At 41.3% G+C, this 26,295-nt stretch overlaps 1 protein-coding gene across 2 annotated transcripts in view; it reads left to right on the forward strand.

Moving 5' to 3' along the window:
• Positions 1-26,295, forward strand: part of LOC118357571 (cadherin-related family member 1-like) — a 154,206-nt gene that overhangs the window by 47,697 nt on the left and 80,214 nt on the right. For both annotated transcript variants that reach the window (XM_052478354.1, XM_035734819.1), the window contains exons 9-11: positions 1,648-1,726; positions 4,577-4,677; positions 22,979-23,182. In XM_052478354.1, the coding sequence (XP_052334314.1) occupies positions 1,648-1,726; positions 4,577-4,677; positions 22,979-23,182 (384 nt within the window). The remainder of the gene's footprint in view (positions 1-1,647; positions 1,727-4,576; positions 4,678-22,978; positions 23,183-26,295) is intronic.

Raw genomic sequence — 26,295 nt, forward strand, 5'->3', positions numbered from 1 at the left:
CCTCGCCTTACATGAACATAGCATGCCTCAAATGTAAATTGTCCGCCACAGTGAAAAAGGCTACTTCTATGTGAAGTAATGAGGAGGCGGAACACACCTCATTTCAAAATGTTATTTGAAAATAATTAGAAATTGACATGTTAGATAATATAGATAGATAATTAGCTGGAAGCATGCCTTGGTTTGAAGGCAGCGTGAGTTAACTGACGTGTTGCGTAACAATCACATTATAGAACAGTGACATCACACCCATAACAAAATCATGCTGGGGGAGACCGTTAGAGATATTTGGAACTCGAGCGTGAAAAGTAGGGGTATGCCGCCATGGTAATACTCATATTTGTAATCGTACCCATAAATTGACAGTTGATAGTCAGATTGGATGATACTCGTGATACTCGTGTTTTAATATGCGTAAGTAGATGTTGGCAAAATACCTCCCTGCACATTCTCACAGTCACTACAAAAAAAGCTGCAGATTAGGAGTGCAAGGAGGGTTGTGTGTGTGTCCTCAACATGCAGTGGGTCGCCTAGTTTGCTGTCAGTCAGTCAGAATGCCCATCAGCGTTTCATATTTTTTCACAACTCTTGTCTCGCTAGTTAGATATTATGCACATTGATAGCTTGATAGCAAAGATCCTCTCCATGTGATGTATCATGGTATCAGGCAGCAGCAATCTAAAAGATAGAAAAGATAGAAAACTGATCATGTGAATTTATGAAGCGAGTGGGGGAGTGATTTCTACTTATTGCACATTGGAAAAGTCCAGAAATTCCTTTCTGTTGATGTATTCTTTCAAATCCAAACAGTTTTCCGTGTTGATTTAAATGACATCAGTTGGAAATGTTTGTTGTTGTTGAAATTGCATGGAAATGTTGTTTCAACCCGTTTGTAACCAGTCGGTTCTCTCTCTCTGCAGTCTCTTGGTAGCCCCATACTGCGTTTTTGCGGTGGACTGCTCCAGGGGTATATTCACTATGAACCAAATGGAAGCAAACAGAAGCAAACGGAATGAAACAGGGCACCTGCATTTGTCCAAAATAAACTTGTTTTTGCTGTAAAATGTTTTATGTTTGAAGTATAAGGTTTACATGGCAAAACATTTTGCAACTTTAAGCTACGGTCTTTGTCTAAGGAATCTCCTTATTATCAGCAAGAAACAGCCTAAACGACAAGTGTAATTGTAAACACTGAGTGATGTTGCATGTGTTACATTCCGCAAAAACATGACTGTTCAACTATTGAACTACCGTATGATTATAACTATATTTCTGTTTTTGGTGTTGATGGGAATTCATAAACTAAGATTGCATTCATTCAACGCCTCATAATATGGACGATAGAAAATACAGTAGATGTTGGGGGAGCATGGTATATATTGCGCAACTGGTAGCATGTAGACTGAACCACAAAATGATATTTTATAGAATTAATATATATTTTTCTCTATTTCTTACGTATACATCTTCATTATAGTCCAACAAGCAAACTGCTACCGTCCATGTAGCTATTGGAGAGAAATATTCCAACTGTATTTATCCTGAATGCCTCTAATGCCTCAAAGCTGATTACCAATCCTGTTTTACTGGTAATTACATAGATGTGTTTCATAGCTCAGACTATTCTAATAACACTTCTGTCCACAGGGTTCGGAAATATTCACAGTTTTCGCCAAAGATGGAGACCTAGGAATGCCCAAACCAATTCATTATTCCCTTGAGAATGGTAAGCATCAACAGTTATCCAGTAGGCTTCCTATGGAGTATCTCTGTATACATTGTTCATTTACATTGATTTACCATGATATGTGCTCATTTAATTTGATATAACGTACCAAAAATCCTGTTGTGTGTCTGAACTCCTTTACATACCCCTCGTGATGAAGGTATTCAATGGCCTGCTTAAGATGTAAACACATGAAATCGTGATCTGCTGTCAGTGTGTTAAGAGGAGCTAACGTCAGCTCCCTAGGAATGAAATGAGACTGTTTCCGAGTGCACTTGAAATATGCATCATGCAATATGAATGGTTTGATCTTATGAAGAGGTAACTCAGTTGACCAATTTATTGAAAGCTAAGCAATGTTACAGATGACTAGACTAGCCAGCAAATATTGTAAATGTCAATGTGCCTGCTCAGGAAGCTGGTGTTTCCTTAGCCATCTCTCTGTCAGTGAATTCAAGTTTGAATCATGTTTTTGCATGAATGTCTCTTTTCAAATAACTAGCTGCAGGCTTAAATAAACATTAATTTATTAATTTGCATAGAAACCTAAAGAAAAGCATGTAGATAGAAAGATATGGGTGTGTCATGTATGCTATAATGGAGGTTTAAAAACAACAGCTGCATACTATATGCTTATTAACCTGTACATATGGCATTGCCTACACAAAGGATTCCTGGCAATACAATCTTTAAAAACAGCTGTACAATGTGCTGTGGAATAAGATAACCAGAGTTTGATTTCTAATCCAGATGAGTTCTTGAATAGCAGCTGCAAAATTCCATGGTGCTAAGACAAAGACGTTACACAAGCACATATATTTATACCCTCCTACTAGGCAGAGTTAACTCTAGACAGTGAATTCATTACTGTTGTTAGTCAGGAACTTATTCATTTGTTCCTCTCACTGGTGTAGTCACGGCCCTGACTGATGCTAGAACCTTTGTGGGTGTGTAATAGGACTGTTCCTTCTCACTTCTTCTGACCCTGGGCCGATTTCCTCACTCCTCCCTAATACACGACTGTTTGTACATTGCCTCCCTCCTTAGGAGCCAAGATATTTAACAATAACATGTTTTGGGTTAGGGTTAGGGAATGTAAACTCTCTGCACTTCCCCTTGTCTCACTCAGTAACTTTCCCTACAGCTAGGTTCTATCCACCCTCCATTGACCCCAACATATACATTCATTATACATGGAAAGTAATCAATAAGTTATATTATGGTAACATGAAAAAGTATATTTCAAGCTAGAACCCAACAGTTGCTCCTCCTTTTTGAATATTACCTCCATACTGTTCAACATTATGAAACATATGAAATTACATATAAATGAACAGAAAAGAAAACAACATGATTCATATTCTCAGTTGATTTGTATGTTTACACCTCCGAGACTATACACACTCTTATTCCCCCAGCCTTTAATACAATTGAGAATGACATTTCAGCTGAAGCGTTTGACTTTCTCCATTTCAGCGGGAGCTTTAGACTTCCTCTTACTCCTTCGGGTTCCTAAAATAGTGAAAGCATAAACATGTACGGCAACAAAACTAAGTTTGATAACATGATGATTCAAATGAATTTTAGAAACTCTTACATCAGCCGATGTCATAAAATGCTAGAGAGAGAGAGAGAGAGAGAGAGAGAGAGAGAGAGAGAGAGAGAGAGAGCATACTTATTTTCAGACAGGAGAAATACTCCAGATATAACAGACTGACCCTAGCCCCCCGACACAAACTACTACGGCATAAATACTGGAGGCTGAGACAGGGGGGGGTCGGGAGACACTGTGGCCCCGTCCGACGATACCCACGGACAGGGCCAAACAGGCAGGATATAACCCCTCCCAGTTTGCCAACGCACAGCCCCCACACCACCAGAGGGATATCTTCAACCACCAACTTACCATCCTGAGACAAGGCTGAGTATAGCCCTCAAAGATTTTTTTATTTATTTGAATCCTCGCCAGATATCACCGGCAACATTCAACTGTCGCTGGACCAGACAGGACTGGTAAAAAGTGCTCTTCACCGACGAGTCACGGTTTTGTCTCACCAGGGGTGATGGTCAGATTTGCGTTTATCATTGAAGGAATGAGTGTTACGGCGAGGACTGTACTCTGGAGCAGGATCAATTTGGAGGTGGAGGGTCCGTCATTCTCTGGTGCGGTGTGTCACAGCATCATCGGACTGAGCTTGTTGTCTTTGCAGGCAATCTCAATGCTGTGCATTACAGGGAAGTCATCCTCCTCCCTCATGTGGTACCCTTCCTGCAGGCTCATCTTGACATGACCCTCCAGCATGACAATGCCACCAGCTATACTTCTCGTTCTGTGCAAGATTTCCTGCAAGACAGGATTGTCAGTGTTCTGCCATGGCCAGCGAATTCCCGGATCGCAATCCTATTAAGCATGTCTGGGACCTGTTGGATCAGAGGGTGAGGGGGTGAGGGCTAGGGCCATTCCCCCAAGAAATGTCCGGCAAATCTGGTGCAGTCCTTGAGGAGGAGAGGCACTGTAGTACTTAATGCAGCTGGTGGCCACACCAGATACTGACTGTTACTTTTGATTTTGACCCCCCCTTTGTCAAGGACACATTATTCTATTTCTGTTAGTCACATGTCTGTGGAACTTGTTCAGTTTATGTCTCAGTTGTTGAATTTTGTTATGTTCATACAAATATTTACACATGTTAAGTTTCCTGAAAATAAACGCAGTTGACAGTGAGAGGATGTTTATTTTTTTTTGCTGAGTTTACTAAAAAGTGCTACGAGTGTACATATTATAGTACATCCCTACTCCCTATGACATGTTCCTACCGTACTGTGATATCTCTCCTCTGTCCTATGCAGGTACAGATGGTGTTTTTAGCATCAACAAAACAAGTGGTGTGATCAGTCTGCTGACTTACCCTATCTATCTGAAGAGGGAAATTTTCAACATGAAAGTCAAGGTAGGTTTATGTAGCCACACAATAAGACAGAACTGTAGGCTACAATATCCTGCTCCAGTAGGAGTTGTTTGTTATGGAATGTGATCATCGTCACTGTAATACTTTTGTGTAATCTTAACAGTAAAACACTGTAGAATGCACAGTATAGTTAATGTGTAGACAGCATTGAATTATGGGTAAAATGCTGAAAAAAACTGTTTAATTAACTGTAATTGGAAGCCTCCTGTAAAAATTACTCTAACATACTATTTCTTTATGGTAATAGCTTATGCCTACTGTAGATTCAAATGGTCAGTTTCAGGCACGAACGTCATGCTGTCAGGTGAGACATATGAAGCTCAGACTATTTTAGTAAATATCTTCTTGAAGCGGCTGTGAAATGGAATAATATTTTCAACATCTGCTGGGTAGGAATCTTGACTTGTTTATAAGTATGTTTATTGCTAGACAACGTTGAATTACTGCATATTTTCTTAGCTAACCAAGGTAGATAGCTGGCTTAAGTTCGCCAGCTATTCAGCTAGCTAGCTCAAGTTGATGCAAGCCATTTTGGTCTGCTCTAAATTGCTCGTAAATGTCTTGCTGTGCGACCAAGAAGGAAATCACCCAGATAATATTTGTTGTGATGATGGGCTTTTAGGTACACCGCAGCCTCTGAGTGCCATAGAGAATAAACTGAGTGCAGATTCGTGATGCTGTGTTTTCACCATTACTACAGAGAAAATGTTCTGTTTCTAGCAGTTCAAAAGTTATTACCCATATTTTTAGCGGCACAATGTTTTTTTTCAGATAGATGGGCTGTATTTTACACATAATCCAAGCCATGGACCGTTAAACTACTTGTGAGCCGCTAAACCCAATGAATGAATGACTACTCCACCGGTATTTTATCGAGATGCCTGCCAACCTAAGGTGTTTGCAACTGGGAAGCTGTAAATCAGTGTCGCTCGCAGTAGCTATTAACATGGACAATTGTTTTTCCTCCCAGGATTATATTTAAAGTAGGATACCAGCCTACACAACAAATAACTAATAGTGGTAGCCATCCAGATGTCACTGTGATACAGTCTACTCAATGGGGAGAGCAGGAATGCCAAGAACACCAGGACACAGTGTCCTCCTTTGCTGTCACAGCCCTGTGTGATTCGGGTTCGCTCGGCTCTCAGCTGCACAACATATGTCATCATTCCATTATAGCCTCTCCCCACAAACCATTTGTTTAATGTAAATAATGTTGTTCCATAATGTTACAGTGTTAGTTAAACCTGTTCACTTTACTATTAGTATGCAAATGTTTGGTGGCACAGAAAGAAAAACAACATTTTGTGAGTCTGGTAAAATAATCTGTGGTATTGTGTAGGCTATAACAATGTTTTATTAGTCAGCTAGTATTTTGAAGTAGGTGTATCTAGCTGTCTCTTATTTGGATTTGTTCAATGCCTTCAAACCTTTTTAGGATAGGCGTCCCACTAGCGGCACACCTCAACAACATCCGGTGAAATTGTAGAGCGCGAAATTCAAATGACAGTATTATAAATATTTAACATTCATAAAAATACAAGGGTTAAAACCTGTCTAGGACACACGTTCCGCTAACGGAACCCCCCAACATTCCACTGAAAAGGCAGCGCGGGAAATTCAAAAGTATATTTTTTAAAATATTTAACTTTCACACATTAACAAGTCCAATACAGCAAATGAAAGATAAACATATTTTTAATCTACCCATCGTGTCCGATTTTTTTTACATGTTTTACAGTGAAAACAGAACATATACAGTGTGGCAAAAAGTATTTAGTCAGCCACCAATTGTGCAAGTTCTCCCACTTAAAAAGATGAGAGAGGCCTGTAATTTTCATCATAGGTACACTTCAACTATGACGGACAAAATTTGAAAAATAAAATTGAGAAAATCACATTGTAGGATTTTTAATGAATTTCTTTGCTAATTATGGTGGACAATAAGTATTTGGTCAATACCAAAAGTGTATCTCAATACTTTGTTATATACCCTTTAATGGCAATGACAGAGGTCAAACATTTTCTGTAAGTCTTCACAAGGTTTTCACACACTGTTGCTGGTATTTTGACCCATTCCTCCATGCAGATCTCCTTTAGAGCAGTGATGTTTTGGGGCTGTTGCTGTGCAACACGGACTTTCAACTCCCTCCAAAGATTTTCTATGGGGTTGAGATCTGGAGACTGGCTAGGCCACTCCAGGACCTTGAAATGCTTCTTACGAAGCCACTCCTTCGTTGCCCGGGCGGTGTGTTTGGGATCATTGTCATGCTGAAAGACCCAGCCACATTTCATCTTTAATGCCCTTGCTGATGGAAGGAGGTTTTCACTCACAATCTCATGATACATGTCCCCATTCTTTCCTTTACATGGATCAGACGTCCTGGTCCCTTTGCAGAAAGACAGCCCCAAAGCATGATGTTTCCACCCCCATGCTTCACAGTAGGTATGGTGTTCTTTGGATGCAACTCAGCATTCTTTGTCCTCCAAACATGACGAGTTGAGTTTTTACCAAAAAGTTATATCTGACCATATGACATTCTCCCAATCTTCTTCTGGATCATCCAAATGCTCTCTAGCAAACTTCAGACGGGCCTGGACATGTTCTGGCTTCAGCAGGGGGACACGTCTGGCACTGCAGGATTTGAGTCCCTGGCGGCGTAGTGTGTTACTGATGGTAGGCTTTGTTACTTTGGTCCCAGCTCTCTGTAGGTCATTCACTAGGTGTGGTTCTGGGAGTTTTGCTCACCGTTCTTGTGATAATTTTGACCCCACGGGGTGAGATCTTGCGTGGAGCCCCAGATCGAGGGAGATTATCAGTGGTCTTGTATGTCTTCATTTCCTAATAATTGCTCCCACAGTTGATTTCTTCAAACCAAGCTGCTTACCTATTGCAGATTCAGTCTTCCCAGCCTGGTGCAGGTCTACAATTTTGTTTCTGGTGTCCTTTGACAGCCATTTTTCCCAGCCAAAGATGGAGTCACAAAAGCAGAATTAGAGATAAAATTAATCACTAACCTTTGATAATCTTCATCAGATGACACTCATATGTTACACAATACATTTATGTTTTGTTCGATAATATGTATATTTATATCCACAAATCTCGGTTTACATTGATACCATGTTCAGAAATGTCTCCAAAATATCCGAATTACAGAGAGCTACGCCAGATAACAGAAATATTCATCATAAACCTTGACGAAAGATACATGTTTTACATATAATTAAAGATACACTGGTTCTTTTAATGCAACCGCTGTGTCAGACTTTTAAAAAACTTTACGAAAAAAGCATAACATGCAATAATCTAAAGGGCGCTAAGACGTATAATATTTATCCGCCATGTTGGAGTCAACAGAAATACGAAATTACATCATAAATATTCCCTTACCTTTCATCAGAATGCAGTGATCTTTCATCAGAATGCAGTGCAAGGAGTCCAAGTTCCACAATAAATCGTTGTTTTGTTCCATAATGTCCATTACTAGTGTCCAATTAGCTGCTTTTGCTAGCACGGTTAGTTCACATGTCCAAAAGCTGGCGCTGGTCCAGGCGAACTCGGACGAAAACTTCAAAAAGTGATATTCCAGGTCGAATAAACTGGTCAAACTAAGTAGAGAATCAATCTTCAGGATGTTATTTTCATATATATCCAATAACGTTCCAACCGGAGCATTCGTTTTTGTCTACAGAGTCATGGAACGCAGGCGATATCAACAGTAATGTGCGCAACCAGGAACTGGCATTCTGACAGACCACTGACTCAATCCCCTCCCATCTGGTCATACATCACGCTAGAGGCTTCATTCCACGTTCTACTGACTGTTGTCATCTAGTGGAAGGCGTAGGAAGTGCGAACATATCCATATGTTGTTTGGATGTGAATATGCGATGACTTGAAATGACGATGACTCGACCAGCCCAAGAATTTATCTTTCTGTTTAGAAATGTGCCTGCCCTATGAGTTCTGTTATACTCACAGACATAATTCAAACAGTTTTAGAAACTTCAGAGTGTTTTCTATCCAATAGTAATAATTATATGCATGTATTAGCATCTAGGACAGAGTAGGATGCAGTTCACTATGGGCATGCAATTCATCCAAAATGAAAATGCTGCCCCCTATCCCTAACAGGTTTTAAACATCAAAGTAAAGCTTAACTTCGTGTTAATCCAGCCGCTGTGTCAGCTTCCAAAAAGGCTTTAAGGCAAAAGCACACCATGCGATTATTTGAGGACAGCAACCCGCTTACAAAAGCATACAAACATTTTCAAGCCAAGTTGAGGAGTCACAAAAGTCAGAAATAGCGATAAAATGAATCACATACCTTTGATGACCTTCATCTGATTGCACTTACAAGTGTCCCCATTACACCATTTTTTTGTTTTGTTCGATAAAATTCCTCTTTATGTCCCAAAACCTCAATTTTGTTGGTGTGTTTTGTTGAGTAATCCACTGGCTCAATAGCGGTCACAACAGGCAGACGAATACATCCTAATAGCACTGGTAAAGTTTGTCGAAACATGTCACATGGCCGTAGCCCAGGCGCAGGCGAGAGCTCATTCATCCCTCCTCCCCTGGAACTGTTCCCCAGGTTGTTGCTCTATATCCTGTCTAGGGGTTCCCCGCAACAGCCAGTGAAAGTGCAGGCCGCCAAATTCAAAAGAACAAAAATCTCATAATTAAAATTCCTCAAGCATACAAAGTATTTGACACCATTTTAAAGATACAATTCTCATTAATCCAGCCAGAGTGTCCGATTTCAAAAAGGATTTACTGTGAAAGCACCACAAACGGTTATGTTAGGTCACCACCAAGCCACAAAAAAACACAGCCATTTTTCTAGCCAAAGAGAGGAGTCACAAAAAGCACAAAGAGATTAAATGAATCACTAACATTTGATGATCTTCATCAGATGACACTCACAAGACTTCATGTATGTTTTGTTTGATAAAGTTCATATTTATATAAGAATAAGAATTTACATTGGAGCGTTACGTTCAGTAGTTCTAAAACATGTGGTGAAAGTGAAGAGAGCCACATCAAATTGAAGAAATACTCATGATAAACATTGATAAAGATACGACTATTAATGCATAGAACTTCAGATAAAATTCTCCTTAATTGCAACCGCTGTGTCAGATTTAAAATAAACTTCACGGAGAAAGCAAACCATGCATAATCTGAGTACAGCCTTTAGACAACAAAGCAGCCAAAAAGATACCCGCCATATTGTGTAGGAGCTTTTTGATGAGCTTTGAAACACTATGATGTTCAACGCTGAGCCGTAGTCAATGAATAGCATTCTCACATAGGTGTTCCTTTTGTCCAGGTGGGAAGTGCAATAGAGACTGCATCATCTTTGGATCTGTTGGGGCGGTATGCAAATTGTGGTGGGTCTTGGGTTTCTGGGATGATGGTGTTGATGTGAGCCATGACCAGCCTTTCTATGCACTTCGTGGCTACAGAAGTCAGTGCTACGGGTCGGTAGTCATTTAGGCAGGTTACCTTAGTGGTCTTCGGCACAGGCACTATGGTGGTCTGCTTAAAACAAGTTTGTATTACAGACTCGGACAGGGAGAGGTTTGAAAATGTCAGTGAAGACACTTGCTAGTTGGTCAGCGCATGCTCACAGTACATGTTCTGGTAATCCTTGTTGCCCTGCGAACTTGTGAATGTTGACCTGTCTAAAGGCCAACAATTCTGAGATTTCCATACCCAGCTACAACATTTTCCGTCAAGATAGAACTGCCAAAGGGGGGGGGAGTTGTAATATACCGTAGAGATAGCCTGCAAAGTTCTGTCATACTTTCCAGGTCTATACCCAAACAGTTTGAACTTCAAATTTTAAAAATTAACCTCTCCAGAAATGTCTCTCACTGTTGCCGCATGCTATCGACCCCCCTCCGCACCCAGCTGTGCCCTGAACACCATTTGTGAATTGATCGCCCCCCATCTAGGTTCAGAATTTGTTCTGTTAGGTGACCTAAACTGGGATATGCACCCCAGCAGTCCTACAATCTAAGCTAGATCCCCTCAATCTCACACAAATCATCAAGGAACCCACCAGGTACAACCCTAAATCCGTAAACATGGGCACCCTCATAGACATTATGCTGGCCAACTTGCCCTCCAAATACACCTCCAAGGTGGTCAAACGACCACCCCTCATCACTGTCAAACCCTCCCTAAAACACTTATGCGAGCAGGCCTTTCTAAATGACCTGGCCCGTGTATCCTGGAAGGATATTGACCTCATCCCGTCAGTCGAGGATGCCTGGTCATTCTTTAAAAGTAATTTCCTCACCATCTTAGATAAGCATGCCCCATTCAAAACATGCAGATCTAAGAACAGATATAGCCCTTGGTTCACTCCAGACCTGACTGCCCTTGACCAGCACAAAAACATCCTGTGGCGGGCTTTCATAGCATCGAATAGTCCCCACGGTATGCAACTGTTCAGGGAAGTAAGGAACCAATACATGAAGTGAGTCAGGAAAGCAAAGGCTAGCTTTTTCAAGCAGAAATTCACATCCTGTAGCTCTAACTCCAAAAGGTTATTGGATACTGTAAAGTGCAGCTGCCCACTGCACTGAGGCTAGGTAAATTCATGATAATCGAAAATTTCAATAAGCATTTCTCAACGGCTGGCCATGCCTTCCTCCTGGCTATTCCAATCCCCGCCAACAGCCCCCCGCAGCTACTCGCCCAAGCCTCCCCAGCTTCTCCTTCACCCATATCCAGACTGCAGATGTTCTGAAAGAGCTGCAAAACCTGGACCAGTACAAATCAGCTGGGCTAGACAATCTGGACCCTCTCTCTCTAAAACTATCTGCCGCAATTGTTGCAACCCCTACTACCAGCCTGTTCAACCTCTCTTTCATATCGTCCGAGATCCCTAAAGATTGGGAAGCTGCCACGGTGTTCCCCCTCTTCAAAGGGGGTTACACCCTAGACCCAAACTGTTACAGACCTACAGTATATCCATCCTGTCTTGCCTATCTAAAGTCTTCAAAAGCCAAGTTAATGAACAGATCACTGACCATTTCGAATCCAACTGTACCTTCTCCGATGTGTTTCCGAGCCGCTCACGGGTGCACCTCAGCCACGCTCAAGGTACTAAACAATATAATAACCTCCATCGATAAAAGACAGTACTGTGCAGCCGTCTTCATCGACCTGGCCGAGGCTTAAAACTCTGTCAATCACCGTATTCTTATTGGCAGACTCAATAGCCTTGGTTTTTCTGACGATTACCTCGCCTGGTTCACCAACTACTTTGCAGACGGAGTTCAGTGTGTCAAATCGGAGAGCATATTGTCCGGGCCTCTGGCAGTCTCTATGGGGTACCACAGGGTTCAATTCTTGGGCCAACTCTTTTCTCTGTATATATCAATGATGTCGCTCTTGCTGCGGGCGATTCCCTGATCCACCTCTACACAGACGACACCATTCTGTATACTTCTGGCCCTTCTTTGGACACTGTGCTAACTAATCTCCAAACAAGCTTCAATGCCATACAACACTCCTTCTGTGGCCTCCAACTACTCTTAAACGCTAGTAAAACCAAATGCATGCTTTTCAACCGTTCACTGCCCGCACCCGCCCGCCTGACTAGCATCACCACCCTGGATGGTTACGACCTAGAATACGTGGACAACTATAAATACCTAGGTGTCTGGCCAAGACTGTAAATTCTCCTTCCAGACTCGTATTAAACATCTCCAATCCAAAATCAAATCTAGAATCGGCTTTCTATTTTGCAACAAAGCCTTCTTCACTCACGCCGCCAAACTTAAAACTGACTATCCTACTGATCCTCGATTTCGACAATGTCATCTACAATATAGCTTCCAACACTCTACTCAGCAAACTGGATGCAGTCTATCACAGTGCCATCCGTTTTGTTACCAAATCACTTTATACCACCCACCACTGCAACCTGTATGTCGCTACATATTCATCGCCAGACCCACTGGCTCCAAGTCATCTATAAGTCTATGCTAGGTAAAGCTCCGCCTTATCTCAGTTCACTGGTCATGATAACAACACCCACCCGTAGCACACGTTCCAGCAGGTATATCTCACTGATCATCCCCAAAGCCAACACCTCATTTGGCCGCCTTTCCTTCCAGTTCTCTGGTGCCAGTGACTGGAACAAATTGCAAAAATCGCTGAAGTTGGAGACTTTTATTTCCCTCACCAACTTTAAACATCAACTATCTGAGCAGCTTAACCGATCACTGCAGCTGTATAGTCCATCTGTAAATAGCCCACCCAAGCTATCTACCTCATCCCCATACTGTTTTTATTTTATTTACATTTCTGCTCTTTTGCACACCAGTACCTCTATTTGCACATCATCATCTGCTCATTTATAACTCCCAGTGTTAATCTGCTAAATTGTAATTATTCACTCCTATGGCCTATTTAATTACCTACCTCCTCATGCCTTTTGCACACACTGTATATAGACTTTCTCTACTTTTTTCTACTGTGTCATTGACTTGTTTGTGTCATTGGCTGTGTTTATTGTTTACTCCATGTGTAACTCTGTGTGTTTTTGTCTGTGTCACACTGCTTTGCTTTATCTTGGCCAAGTCGCAGTTAGAAATAAGAACTGGTTCTCAACTAGCCTACCTGGTTAAATAAAGGTGAATCTTAGTCCTGTATTGACTGGATCTTAGTCCTGTATTGAGACTTTAGCTGTTTGATCGTTCATCGGAGGGCATAGCGGGATTTCTTATAAACTTCCGATTAGAGTCCCGCTCCTTGAAAGCGGCAGCTCTAGCCTTTAGCTCAGTGCGGATGCTGCCTGTAATTCATGGCTTCTGGTTGGGGTATGTACATACGGTCACTGTTGGGGACGACATCATCGATGCACTTTTTGATGTAGCCAATGACAGATGTGGTGTAATCCTCATGCCATTGGAGGAATCGTGGAACATTTTCCAGTCTGTGCTAGCTAAACAGTCCTGTAGCCTAACATGGTATCAGGAGGATGGAATTATGGTCAGATTTGCCAAATGGAGGGTGAGGGAAAGCTTTGTATTCATCTCTGTGTGTGGAGTGTAGGTGGTCCAGAGTTATTTTACCTCTGGTTGCACATTTAATATGCTTATAGAAATTTGGTAAAACTGATTTAAGTTTCCTTGCATTAAAGTCCACTGCTAATGGAAGCTTCTGGGTGAGCGTTTTCTTTTTTGCTTATGGCGGAATGCAGCTCATTCAATGCTATCTTAGTGCCAGCCTCTGACTGTTGTGGTATGCAAATAAATAGAAAAATATAGATGAAAAATCTCTCGGTATGTAGTGAGTTCTGCAGCATATCATGAGAAACTCTACCTCAGGCGAGCTGTAGCTCGAGACTTCCTTAGATATTGTGCACCAGTTGTCGTTTACAAAAATACCTAGACCGCCGCCCCTTATCTTACCAGACGCAGCTGTTATATCCTGCCGGTACATCATATAACCAGCCAGCATTATTTTGATATTGTCAACGTTCTGCCATGACTCTGTGATGCACACGATATTACAGTTTTTAATGTCCAATTGGTAGTTTAAGCTTCCCAATAACTGGTTCATTTTATTGTTCAAAGATTGCATGTTTGCTAGCAGAATTGACAGGAGTGGGGGTTTATTCGATTGCCTCAGACTTCTCTGAAGGCAGCCCATTCTCCAGCCTCTCTTCCTCCGCCTCTTCACGCAGATCACAGGGGTCGGAGCCTGTTCCCAAGGGAGCCATATATCCTCCTCGTGCTCGTCAAAGTTATGAAATAAGAAAAAGGATTCTGCTAGTCTGTGGTGAGTAATCGCAGTCCTGATGTCTAGAAGTTATTTTCGGTCATAAGAGACGATAGCGGCAACATTATCTACAAAAATAGTAAAAATAAGTTACAAACAATGCAGATAAAAAAAATAAAAAACAATTGGTTGGGGGCACGTAAAACGTCTGCCTTTTGCTCCAGCGCCATCTTACAAATTAATGCTTGTTCTATGTCAAAACCCATTATTTTTCCAATGTTAGATCTTATTTCTCCCCAGTAAGCTTCAATTGTGGGGTAGGGCCAAAAGATATGAGAGTGATCCGCCCTTGATAGCCCGCAATCTCTCCAACAAGGGTGTTGGGAGCCAATTTGTTTTGATTTCAGTTTAGGTGTAATAAAGAAACGTATAACATTCTTCCAACAGAATTCTATCCAAGACCTTGAGTTGGTAGAGCTTAATTGAGTCGTAAATATGTTCAACCATGTTTCATCAGTTATTTAAATGTTATGTCCCTAATCACATTTCAGTTTAATATAGATTGTAGAGTGTTTCTTTGAGGTTTCAATACCCAGGTAAAGATTTGGAATCACTTTTTTGATACTCTCTGTTACGTTCTACTTTTCAGAGAAAATAACTCAACGGACACACTAGAAAAGCTTAACCAAGTTTAATTCTTCCTAGATACAGCTGTAATTCAGACACTTCCAAAGGAAGTGAATTCCACCTGTCCAGATCATCAGATATTTTCTTGTTGATGGAAACGCAATTCTTGTCATCAAGTTTGGGTGTAACTTTTAGAAGATTTACTCCAAGATATTTAATGGATGAAGAGGTCCACTGGAAGTTATACCTGCTCTTCAGCTCTTGCTGTGGGGTTTAATTATATAGTAGGGCTTGGCTCTTGGGGGCAGTATTTCATTTTTCGATGAAAAACGTTCCCGTTTTAAACAAGATATTTTGTCATGGAAAGATGCTCGACTATGCATATAATTGACAGCTTTGGACAGAAAACACTCTGACGTTTCCAAAACTGCAAAGATATTGTCTGTGAGTGCCACAGAACTAATGCTACAGGCGAAACCAAGATGAAATTTCATACAGGAAGTGAGCCAGATTTTTGAGGCGCTGTGTTCCAATGTCTCCTTACATGGCTGTGAATGCGCAAGGAATGAGCCTACACTTTCTATCTTTTCCCCAATGTGTTTGCTGCACTGTGACGTATTTGTAGGCATATCATTGGAAAATTGACCATAAGAGACTACATTTACCAGGTGTCCGCTCGGTGTCCTCCGTCGAAACTATTGCGTAATCTCCAGGTGCGTGCATTGTTCCATTTTGAACAGAGGAGAAACCAAACTGCCACGAGTGACTTATCATCGAATAGATATGTGAAAAACACATTGAGGATTGATTCTAAACAACGTTTGCCATGTTTCTGTCGATATTATGGAGTTAACCTGTTAAGTCGACCCTCTACTTTTTCGAACATTCTGTTAAAAACCGCGCAACATTTCATAGCCCTGCTACTCAGGCCAGGAATATAGTATATGCATATGATTAGTATGTGTGGATAGAAAACACTCAGACGTTTATAGAACTGGTTAAATCACGGCTGTGACTATAACAGAACGTGCGTTTCATCGAAAAGTGCAGGAATATCTGATCACTGAAAATGGAAAAAAATATCCATCCGCGACTTCAAGGAATTGTTCAAAGTGAATCGAATTAAATGAGGCCGAGGTTGCAGTGCCTACAGCTTCCACACGTTGTCTAGAGTCTTGTCATTTGATTCGCAATTGATTCTTGGTCTAACTGAATCAAGGGAATCGATTCCCTCCGGTCTCTGACCGGATGTTTTGGTCGAGCTCTCTCCAAGACATTTTTTCAAAACAGACACCGATAGAATTGACATCGCCTCCTGATGAATTTTATCGCTTATTAACGTGTACTAATACCTAAAGTTGCATTACAAAAGTATTTCGAAGTGTTTTGTGAAAGTTTATCGTCGACTTTTTGAATTTTAAAAAATGATGTTACGTTATGAAACGCTATTTTTTTCCTTTTATCACACAGTCTTCATAGATCGATATCTAGGCTATATATGGACCGATTTAATCGGAAAAAATACCCAATAGTGATTATGGGACATCTAGGAGTGCCAACAAAGAAGATGGTCAAAGGTGATGAATGTTTTATATTTTATTTGTGCGGTTTGTGTAGCGACGACTATGCTAATTATTTTGTTTACGTCCCCTGCGGGTCTTTTGGGGTGTTACATGCTATCAGATAATAGCTTCTCCTGCTTTCGCCGAAAAGCATTTTAAAAATCTGACTTGTTGCCTGGATTCACAACGAGTGTAGCTTTAATTCAGTACCCTGCATGTGTATTTTAATGAACGTTTGAGTTTTAACTAATACTATTAGCATTTAGCGTAGCGCATTTGCATTTCCAGAGCTCTAGATGGGACGCCTGCGTGCCAGGTAGGACCAAGAGGTTAATTTGGAAAAAAGTTGTAATGACAGAATTTTCTGGGTTTTTCTTAGCCAACGTGATGAACAAAACGGAGCGATTTCTCCTACATAAATAATATTTTTGGAAAAACTTAACATTTGCTATCTAACTGAGAGTCTCCTCATTGAACACATCCGAAGTTCTTCAAAGGTAAAGGATTTTATTTGAATGCTTTTCTTGTTTTTGTGAAGATGTTGCCTGCTGAATACTAGGCTTAATGCTATGCTAACTATCAATACTCTTACACAAATGCTTGTGTAGCTATGGTTGAAAATCATTTTTTGAACATCTGAAATGACAGTGTTGTTAACAAAAGGCTAAGCTTGTGAGCCAATATATTTATTTCATTTCATTTGCGATTTTCATGAATAGTTAACGTTGCGTTATGGTAATGAGCTTGAGGCTATAATTATGCTCCCGGATATGGGATTGCTCGTCGCAACAGGTTAACCACATACCCTGAATATGTTCCAAATGTTTGTAAAACATCCCATCAATCGATGTACACTTGAACCTGGGTCTTTAATAATAAGATAACATCATCAACCAGCTTCATGAGGAATGGTTTTCCAAATGTCTTGAAGGAGTTCCCACATATGGTTGCTTTTGGTTGCTTTTCCTTTACTCTGCTGTCTAACTCATCCCAAACCATCTCAATTGGGTTGAGGTTGCACGATAGTAGAGGCCAGGTCATCTGATGCAGTACGCTATCACTCTCCTTGGTCTAATAGCCCTTACACAGCCTGGAGGTATGTTTTGGGTCATTGTCCTGTTGAAAAACAAATTATAGTCCTACTAATCACAGACCAGATGGATGGCGTATCGTTACAGAATGCTGTGGTAGCCATGCTGGTTAAGTGTGCCTTGAATTCTGAATAAATCACAGACAGTGTCACCAGAAAAGCACGCCCACAGCATCACACCTCTTCCTCCATGCTTCACGGTGGGAACCGCACATGCAGAGATCATCCGTTCACCTCCTCTGCAACTCACAAAGACACGGTGGTTCGAACCAAAACCTCAAATGTGGACTCATCGGACCAAAGGACAGATTTCCACCGGTCTGATGTCCATTGCTCGTGTTTCTTGTTCCAAGCAAGTCTCTTCCTCTTATTGGTGTCCTTTAGTAGTGGTTTCTTTGCAGCAATTTGACCATGAATGCCTGATTCACAGTTGATGTTGAGATGTGTCTTTTACTTGAACTCTCTGAAGCATTTATTTGGGCTGCAATCTGAGTTGCAGTTAACTCTAAGTAACTTATCCTCTGCAGCAGAGGTAACTCTGGGTCATCCTTTCCTGTGGCGATCCTCATGAGAGCCACTTTCATCATAGTGCTTAATGGTTTTTGTGACTGCACTTGAAGAAACTTTTTAAAAGCTCTTGAAATTTTCCGCATTGACTGACCTTCAGTTCTTCAAGTCTCTTGTTTCTCTTTGCTTATTTGAGCTGTTCTTGCCATAATATGGACTTGGTCTTTTACCAAATAGGGCTATATTCTGTATTCCACCCCTACATTGTCACAGCACAACTGATTGGCTCAAACACATTAAGAAGGAAAGAAATTCCACAAAATCTCCATTTAACAAGGCACACCTGTTATTTGAAATGAATTCCAGGTGACTACCTCATGAAGCTGTTTGAGAGAATGCCAAGAGTGTGCAAATCTGTCATCAAGGCAAAGGGTGGCTACTTTGAATAATCTCAAATATAAAATATATTTAGATTTGTTTAACACTTTTTTGGTTACTACATGATTCCATGTGTTATTTCATCATTTTGATGCCTTCACTATTATTCTACAATGTAGAAAGTAGTAAAAATAAAGAAAACCCTGGAATGAAAAGGTGACCATACTTATCACTGGTACTTTGTACCTTATGTTCACTGCCTCTTATTGTTATTCCCTGTAAAGATGGGTCCTGTCTTATTGCCTTTGCTAATGGCTCGATGTCCAAGGTGAAGTGCATGGGTGAAAGATTACAGCCTTGTCTTGCCCCTTGTTCATTCATCTTTATTCTAGCAGTCGGACATGATTACAGTGTTTTAAAGCACTGTAATACCTATTTTTTTAAACCAAATCTAGCCATAACTTTGAATAGATAATCCCATCCCACTGAATCAAATGCTTTTTCTACATCTCGACTGATTGATTAATATAGCACTTGTCTTACCCTGAGTGGTCAGGATGTGGTCCATGACATGTAGTGTTCTCCTCATTCTTGTTACGGTCATCGTCACCGGCCTATTAGCTGCCACTGATTGTCTTTCCTCCCCCTCCTTGTATGTTTATTGGTAGCACCTGTTTGTGATGATTAGTTGGGCTTCTTTAGACAGCCGGCCCGCCTGTTTGTTGTGCGGGATTCATTATTGTAACCTTCGGCTCTGTAGTAGAGGAACGTGTTTGTTCCTGGTCGTGAATTTTCAGTTGTACATTTTTCATTCCCCGTGTTTGGGGCCGTTATTATTGTGAGCACCCTGTGGTGCTTTGGTGCATTAAAGAGCACAGCATTGCACTCTCGGTCTCCTGCGTCTGACTCCACACCGACCACACCCGGAGCATTACAATCCTGTCCTGTGTCTGTCTATTTTGTATTAACATCTTAGTGATCCCTTCCCGTTCGAATCCCGTTAACGGGATTGATAAGACCAGTGAAATTGCAGAGTGCCAAATTCAAAACAGAAATACTCATAATAAAAATTCATAAACATACAAGTGTTATACATCAAAATAATCCAGCTGCTGTGTCAGATTTCAAAAAGACTTTACGGCAAAAGCAGACCATGCGATTATCTGAGGACAGCGCCCCACATACAATCACATGAAAATCAGATTTCAACCAGGCAGGTGCGTGACAAAAGTCAGAAATAACGATATAATTCATGCCTTACCTTTGCAGATCTTCTTCTGTTGGAACTCCAAAATGTTCCAGAAACATCACAAATGGGCCTTTTGTTCGATAATGTCCTTCTTTATGTCCCAAAAATGTCAATTTATTTGGCGCGTTTGATTCAGAAATACACCAGTTCCAACTCGCGCAGCATCCAACAAAGTATCTAATAAGTTACATGTAGACTTGTTCCAAACATTTCAAACAACGTTCCTAATACAACCTTAGGTATCCTAAAACGTAAATAATCTATCAAATATAAGAAGGAATATACAGGGTTCAATACCGGATAAATACAACGTGACGCGCAATCCAGTTCACACGCACTAAACAGAAGAGTCCACTTGGCTTGACACTCACAAAGAACAGCCTCTAGTTCCTAATTTCTCAGGAACTAGGGGCTGAGTGGAGTGGAATCTAGTGGAAGCCATAGGAACTGCAACCAGGTTCCTATTAAATAGTGCTTCACATAGAAAACCAATTGTAAACACAGTGAGCTTCCTGGGTGGTTTGTCCTCGGGGTTTCGCCTGCCAAATCAGTTATGTTATACTCACAGACATTATTGTCACCGTTTTAGACACTGTAGAGTGTTTTCTATCCAAATCTACCATTTATATGCATATCCTAGCATCTGGGACTGAGTAACAGGCAGTTTACTTTGGGAACGCTTTTCATCCGGACGTGAAAATAGTGCCTTCTATCCCTAAGAAGTTTTTAAACCAGTTTTATCCCTGTCATTCAAATATGCTATAATCTGCTCCATTCTTTTGTCTATTATTGATGCATACAGTTTATCACCCATGTTAAGAATTGTGATAGGTCTATAGGAACTGCATTCCTTCTTATCTTTACGCTCTTTAGGATTTACAGATATTATGGCTTCTTTCCACAATGGTGGAAGATCCCCGTCCTGCATAGTCGAGTTAAAACAGGCCAGAAGTAGATGTTAGTAGTTGTTATTTTATTTAACTAGTCAAGTCAGTTAAGAACAAATTCTAATTTACAATGACTGCCTACCAAAAGGCAGAAGGCCTCCTGTGGGGACGGAGGCTGAGATGAAATATAAATATAGGACAACGACACACCTCACGACAAGAGAGACAACACTACATAAGGAGAAACCTAAGACGACAACATAGCAAGGCAGCAACACATGACAACACATCATGGTACGAAAACAACATGACAACAACATGGTAGCAACACAACATGGTAGCAGCACAAAACATGGTTCAAACATTATTGGGCAACAAACATGAATGTTCTCTGAAGGCTTTGAACAATTCTGAAAGGAAGCCTTCAGTGCCTGGAGATTTGTTTGTTTTTAGATTAGATATTATATTATTCGTTTCTTCAATGGTTATTTCTGAAGTAAGTCAATAATTTTGCTTTGTCCCAACTGAGGGGATATCAAGTGAGCTCAATAAATGCTATTTTGTCTGCCTTCTCTGGTTGCTTGTACAGATTTGTACCATATGATTCAAATGCATTTTGTATTTCATCCAATTTGCATGTAATCTTCTTTGATTTGGGGTCTTTTATTTTGACAAATGTATTCCGTGCTAGTCATTTTGTTGCCTTTGTGCCTGCTTCATAATATTGTTGTTTCAGAAACCTGAGCTTTTTCTCTACTTCTTCACCGTAAATCTGGTTAATTTTCTGTTATAACTTTTGAATCTCACATAATTTAAGAGGGTCTGTGAAATGAATATGATATTGTTCGAAGCTTCACCAATGATTCCTGTAATTTCAGCAGTTTCTGTGCTTTAATCTGTATCTTGAGAGATGATGTGGTATATTCCCTATATGACGTGAAAGTCGCGCCATAGATCAAGCAGTCCTAAATCCTGTAATATTCTATTGAACTTTTTAGCAAGCAGACAAATGTTCCTATTTTGACTAGTGCTGTCCAATTTTCAGTTTAAAATCATGTTAAAATCCCCTCCACAGATAAGAGTGCCAGATGTTTCTGTGGCAATTAAATCAAACACCTTCCTAAAGAAGACCATGTCACTCCCCGGGGGCGCATATTCATTAAATAATTAAATAATAATTAAATAATTAAATTCATCAAGGAAAACCAAACACCTCTCATCACCCTGATAATTATATCCCCACAGTGAAGCATGGTGGTGGCAGCATCATGCGGTGGGGATGTTTTTCATCGGCAGGGACTGGGAAACTGGTCTGAATTGAAGGAATGATGGATGGCGCTAAATACAGGGAAATTCTTGAGGGAAACCTATTTCAGTCTTCCAGACATTTGAGACTGGGACGGAGGTTAACCTTCCAGCAGGACAATGACCCTAAGCATACTGCTAAAGCAACATTCAAGTGATTTAAGGGGAAACATTTAAATGTCTTGGAATGGCCTAGTCAAAGCCCAGACCTCAATCCAAATGAGAATCTGTACACCAGCGGAACCAATCCAGCTTGAAAGAGCTGGAGCAGTTTTGCCTTGAAGAATGGGCAAAAATCCCAGTGGCTAGACCTGCCAAGCTTATAGAGACATACCCTAAGAGACTTGCAGCTGTAATTGCTTCAAAAGGTGGCTACGAGGTATTGACTTCGGGGGGGGGTGAATAGTTATGCACACTCAAGTTTTCCGGTTTTTTGTCTCATTTCTTGTTTTTTTTCACAGTAAAAACAAAGTCTTCAAAGTGGTAGGCATGTTGTGTAAATCAAATGATACAAGCCCCCCAAAAATATATTTTAATTCCAGGGTGTAACAAAATAGGAAAAATGCCAAGGGGGTGAATAGTTTCGCAAGCCACTGTAGCAAGATAGTTTATTGCTGTGGCTATTCACCTTAGCTTGGTACACAACACATTCTGATTGAGAGGAAGCATGAGCACCACCACCAATCAAACTACGCAACTTCCTACTGAAAAAGCCCATTACCATGACAAACTAGCGTTGCCATGTCAGCAAATGACTACAATCTGAACACACACAAATCTGATTTGGTCAATTGTAACTTGCTTTTTGGACAGTCTTTATTCCAAAACAAAACTGGTTTGATTATTAAGGCCTTTTGATTATTAAGGGTTCAAACCAGGTTCAGACGTCATGGTATGATAAGGGTCTAATAATCACCTCTCTCTGTCCAGGCCTCTGAGGTCAGCCCTGAAGGGAACCTTATGGACTATGGGTTCACCACGGTCGTTATCCGGGTGGTAGACCTAAACAACCACCCCCCCACCTTCTATGGGGAGAATGGACCGCAGAACATGTTTGAGATGACCATGTACGAACACCCTCCAGAGGGAGAGATCATCCGTGGTCTGAAGATCACGGTCAATGATTCTGATCAGGTGAGTTTTTCATAGCGTTCTCTTATGGACTGCTGATTTGCCTGGCCGACACCAAGGAATTGAACATTCCTTTATTTGAAGTGTACCTACATAAAGAAATTATAACACATTCATAAGCAGTATGAACATTTTATAAACACTTATGTTAACCACCGCAAGTTTAAATCTAGAAACATTACTATGACATATATCAAATAAAACTTCCAATAGTTCTATAGATCACTGGAGTTGAAATCATCAAATGAATAAACATTTATGGTTTTTAAGACAGCAGCATCATACTAGGAAGTAATTATTAGTTGCTTGCAAAAGCAGCCACACTTTAAATATTGCACAAAATCTGTTACTTTTTGTTATTATTAATGGGGCTTGTGAAGCAAGAATCCCCACTTCAAATCGTCGACATACTTAATCTTATTATTATTATTCTGGTATGCTACTTCTTTTAACCTCTCTAGGGTAGGGGGCAGCATTCGGAATTTTGGATGAAAAGCATGCCCAAATTAAATGGCCTGCTACTCGGGCCCAGAAGATATGATATACATATAACTAGTAGATTTGAATAGAAAACACTCCAAAACTGTTCAAATAGTGTCTGTGAGTATAACAGAACTGATTTAGCAGGCAAAAATCCAGTCAGGAAGTAGTTTTTGTTTGGTTTTGTAGTTTTCTATTCAATGCCATTACAGTATCCATAGACTTAGGACTCTATTTGCAGTTCCTATGCCTTCCACTAGATGTCAACAGTCTTTAGAAATCGTTTCAGGCTTGTATTATTATAAATGAGGGAGTAAGACCAGTCTGAACGAGTGGACCCTAACGTGACGCAGAGTTTTATCAGGCGCATGTGCATTTCTTGTTTACCTTTTATATTGACGATGTTATTGTCCGTTTGAAATATTATAGATCATTTAGGCAAAAAAAACAACCTGAGGATTGAATATAAACATTGTTTGACATGTTTCTATGAACTTTACAGATACAATTTGGATTTTTTTGTCTGATTGTTTTGACTGAGTTTGAGCCTGTGGATTACTGAAGAAAACGCGTTAACAAAATCTGAGGTTTTTGGATATAGAGAGACTTCATCGAACAAAAGGGACATTTATTGAGTAAATGAATGTTTTCTGATTGCCACCATATGAAGATCATCAAAGGTAAGGGATTCAATTTATCTCTATTTCTGAGTTTTGTAAAACTTCTGCTCGGCTGGTTACTGTTTGTAATCATTTGTCAACTGGGCTATGTTCTGGGGTAGGTATGTTCTGGGCTAGGTATGCTTTCGCCGAAAAGCATTTTACAAATAGGACACTGTGGTTGGTTTAACAAGAAGTGAATCTTTAAACCTATGTAAAATATGTTTTGTTTTCTGAATTTTTATAATGAGCATTTCTGTAATTGGATTTGGCACTCTGCAACCTCACTGGATGTTGGCCAGATGGAACGCTAGCGTCCCACATACATTTACATTACATTTAAGTCATTTAGCAGACGCTCTTATCCAGAGCGACTTACAAATTGGTGCATTCACCTTATGACATCCAGTGGAACAGCCACTTTACAATAGTGCATCTAAATCTTTTAGGGGGGGGGGGGTGAGAAGGATTACTTATCCTATCCCAGGTATTCCTTAAAGAGGTGGGGTTTCAGGTGTCTCCGGAAGGTGGTGATTGACTCCGCTGTCCTGGCGTCGTGAGGGAGTTTGTTCCACCATTGGGGGGCCAGAGCAGCGAACAGTTTTGACTGGGCTGAGCGGGAACTGTACTTCCTCAGTGGTAGGGAGGCGAGCAGGCCAGAGGTGGATGAACGCAGTGCCCTTGTTTGGGTGTAGGGCCTGATCAGAGCCTGGAGGTACTGAGGTGCCATTCCCCTCACAGCTCCGTAGGCAAGCACCATGGTCTTGTAGCGGATGCGAGCTTCAACTGGAAGCCAGTGGAGAGAGTGGAGGAGCGGGGTGACGTGAGAGAACTTGGGAAGGTTGAACACCAGACGGGCTGCGGCGTTCTGGATGAGTTGTAGGGGTTTAATGGCACAGGCAGGGAGCCCAGCCAACAGCGAGTTGCAGTAATCCAGACGGGAGATGACAAGTGCCTGGATTAGGACCTGCGCCGCTTCCTGTGTGAGGCAGGGTCGTACTCTGCGGATGTTGTAGAGCATGAACCTACAGGAACGGGCCACCGCCTTGATGTTAGTTGAGAACGACAGGGTGTTGTCCAGGATCACGCCAAGGTTCTTAGCGCTCTGGGAGGAGGACACAATGGAGTTGTCAACCGTGATGGCGAGATCATGGAACGGGCAGTCCTTCCCCGGGAGGAAGAGCAGCTCCGTCTTGCCGAGGTTCAGCTTGAGGTGGTGATCCGTCATCCACACTGATATGTCTGCCAGACATGCAGAGATGCGATTCGCCACCTGGTCATCAGAAGGGGGAAAGGAGAAGATTAATTGTGTGTCGTCTGCATAGCAATGATAGGAGAGACCATGTGAGGTTATGACAGAGCCAAGTGACTTGGTGTATAGCGAGAATACGAGAGGGCCTAGAACAGAGCCCTGGGGACACCAGTGGTGAGAGCGCGTGGTGAGGAGACAGATTCTCGCCACGCCACCTGGTAGGAGCGACCTGTCAGGTAGGACGCAATCCAAGCGTGGGCCGCGCCGGAGATGCCCAACTCGGAGAGGGTGGAGAGGAGGATCTGATGGTTCACAGTATCGAAGGCAGCCGATAGGTCTAGAAGGATGAGAGCAGAGGAGAGAGAGTTAGCTTTAGCAGTGCGGAGCGCCTCCGTGATGCAGAGAAGAGCAGTCTCAGTTGAATGACTAGTCTTGAAACCTGACTGATTTGGATCAAGAAGGTCATTCTGAGAGAGATAGCGGTAGAGCTGGCCAAGGACGGCACGTTCAAGAGTTTTGGAGAGAAAAGAAAGAAGGGATACTGGTCTGTAGTTGTTGACATCGGAGGGATCGAGTGTAGGTTTTTTCAGAAGGGGTGCAACTCTCGCTCTCTTGAGGACGGAAGGGACGTAGCCAGCGGTCAGGGATGAGTTGATGAGCGAGGTGAGGTAAGGGAGAAGGTCTCCGGAAATGGTCTGGAGAAGAGAGGAGGGGATATGGTCAAG

This window comes from Oncorhynchus keta, chromosome 24 (assembly GCF_023373465.1).
Source record: "Oncorhynchus keta strain PuntledgeMale-10-30-2019 chromosome 24, Oket_V2, whole genome shotgun sequence".
NCBI classification, from domain to species: Eukaryota; Metazoa; Chordata; class Actinopteri; order Salmoniformes; family Salmonidae; genus Oncorhynchus; species Oncorhynchus keta.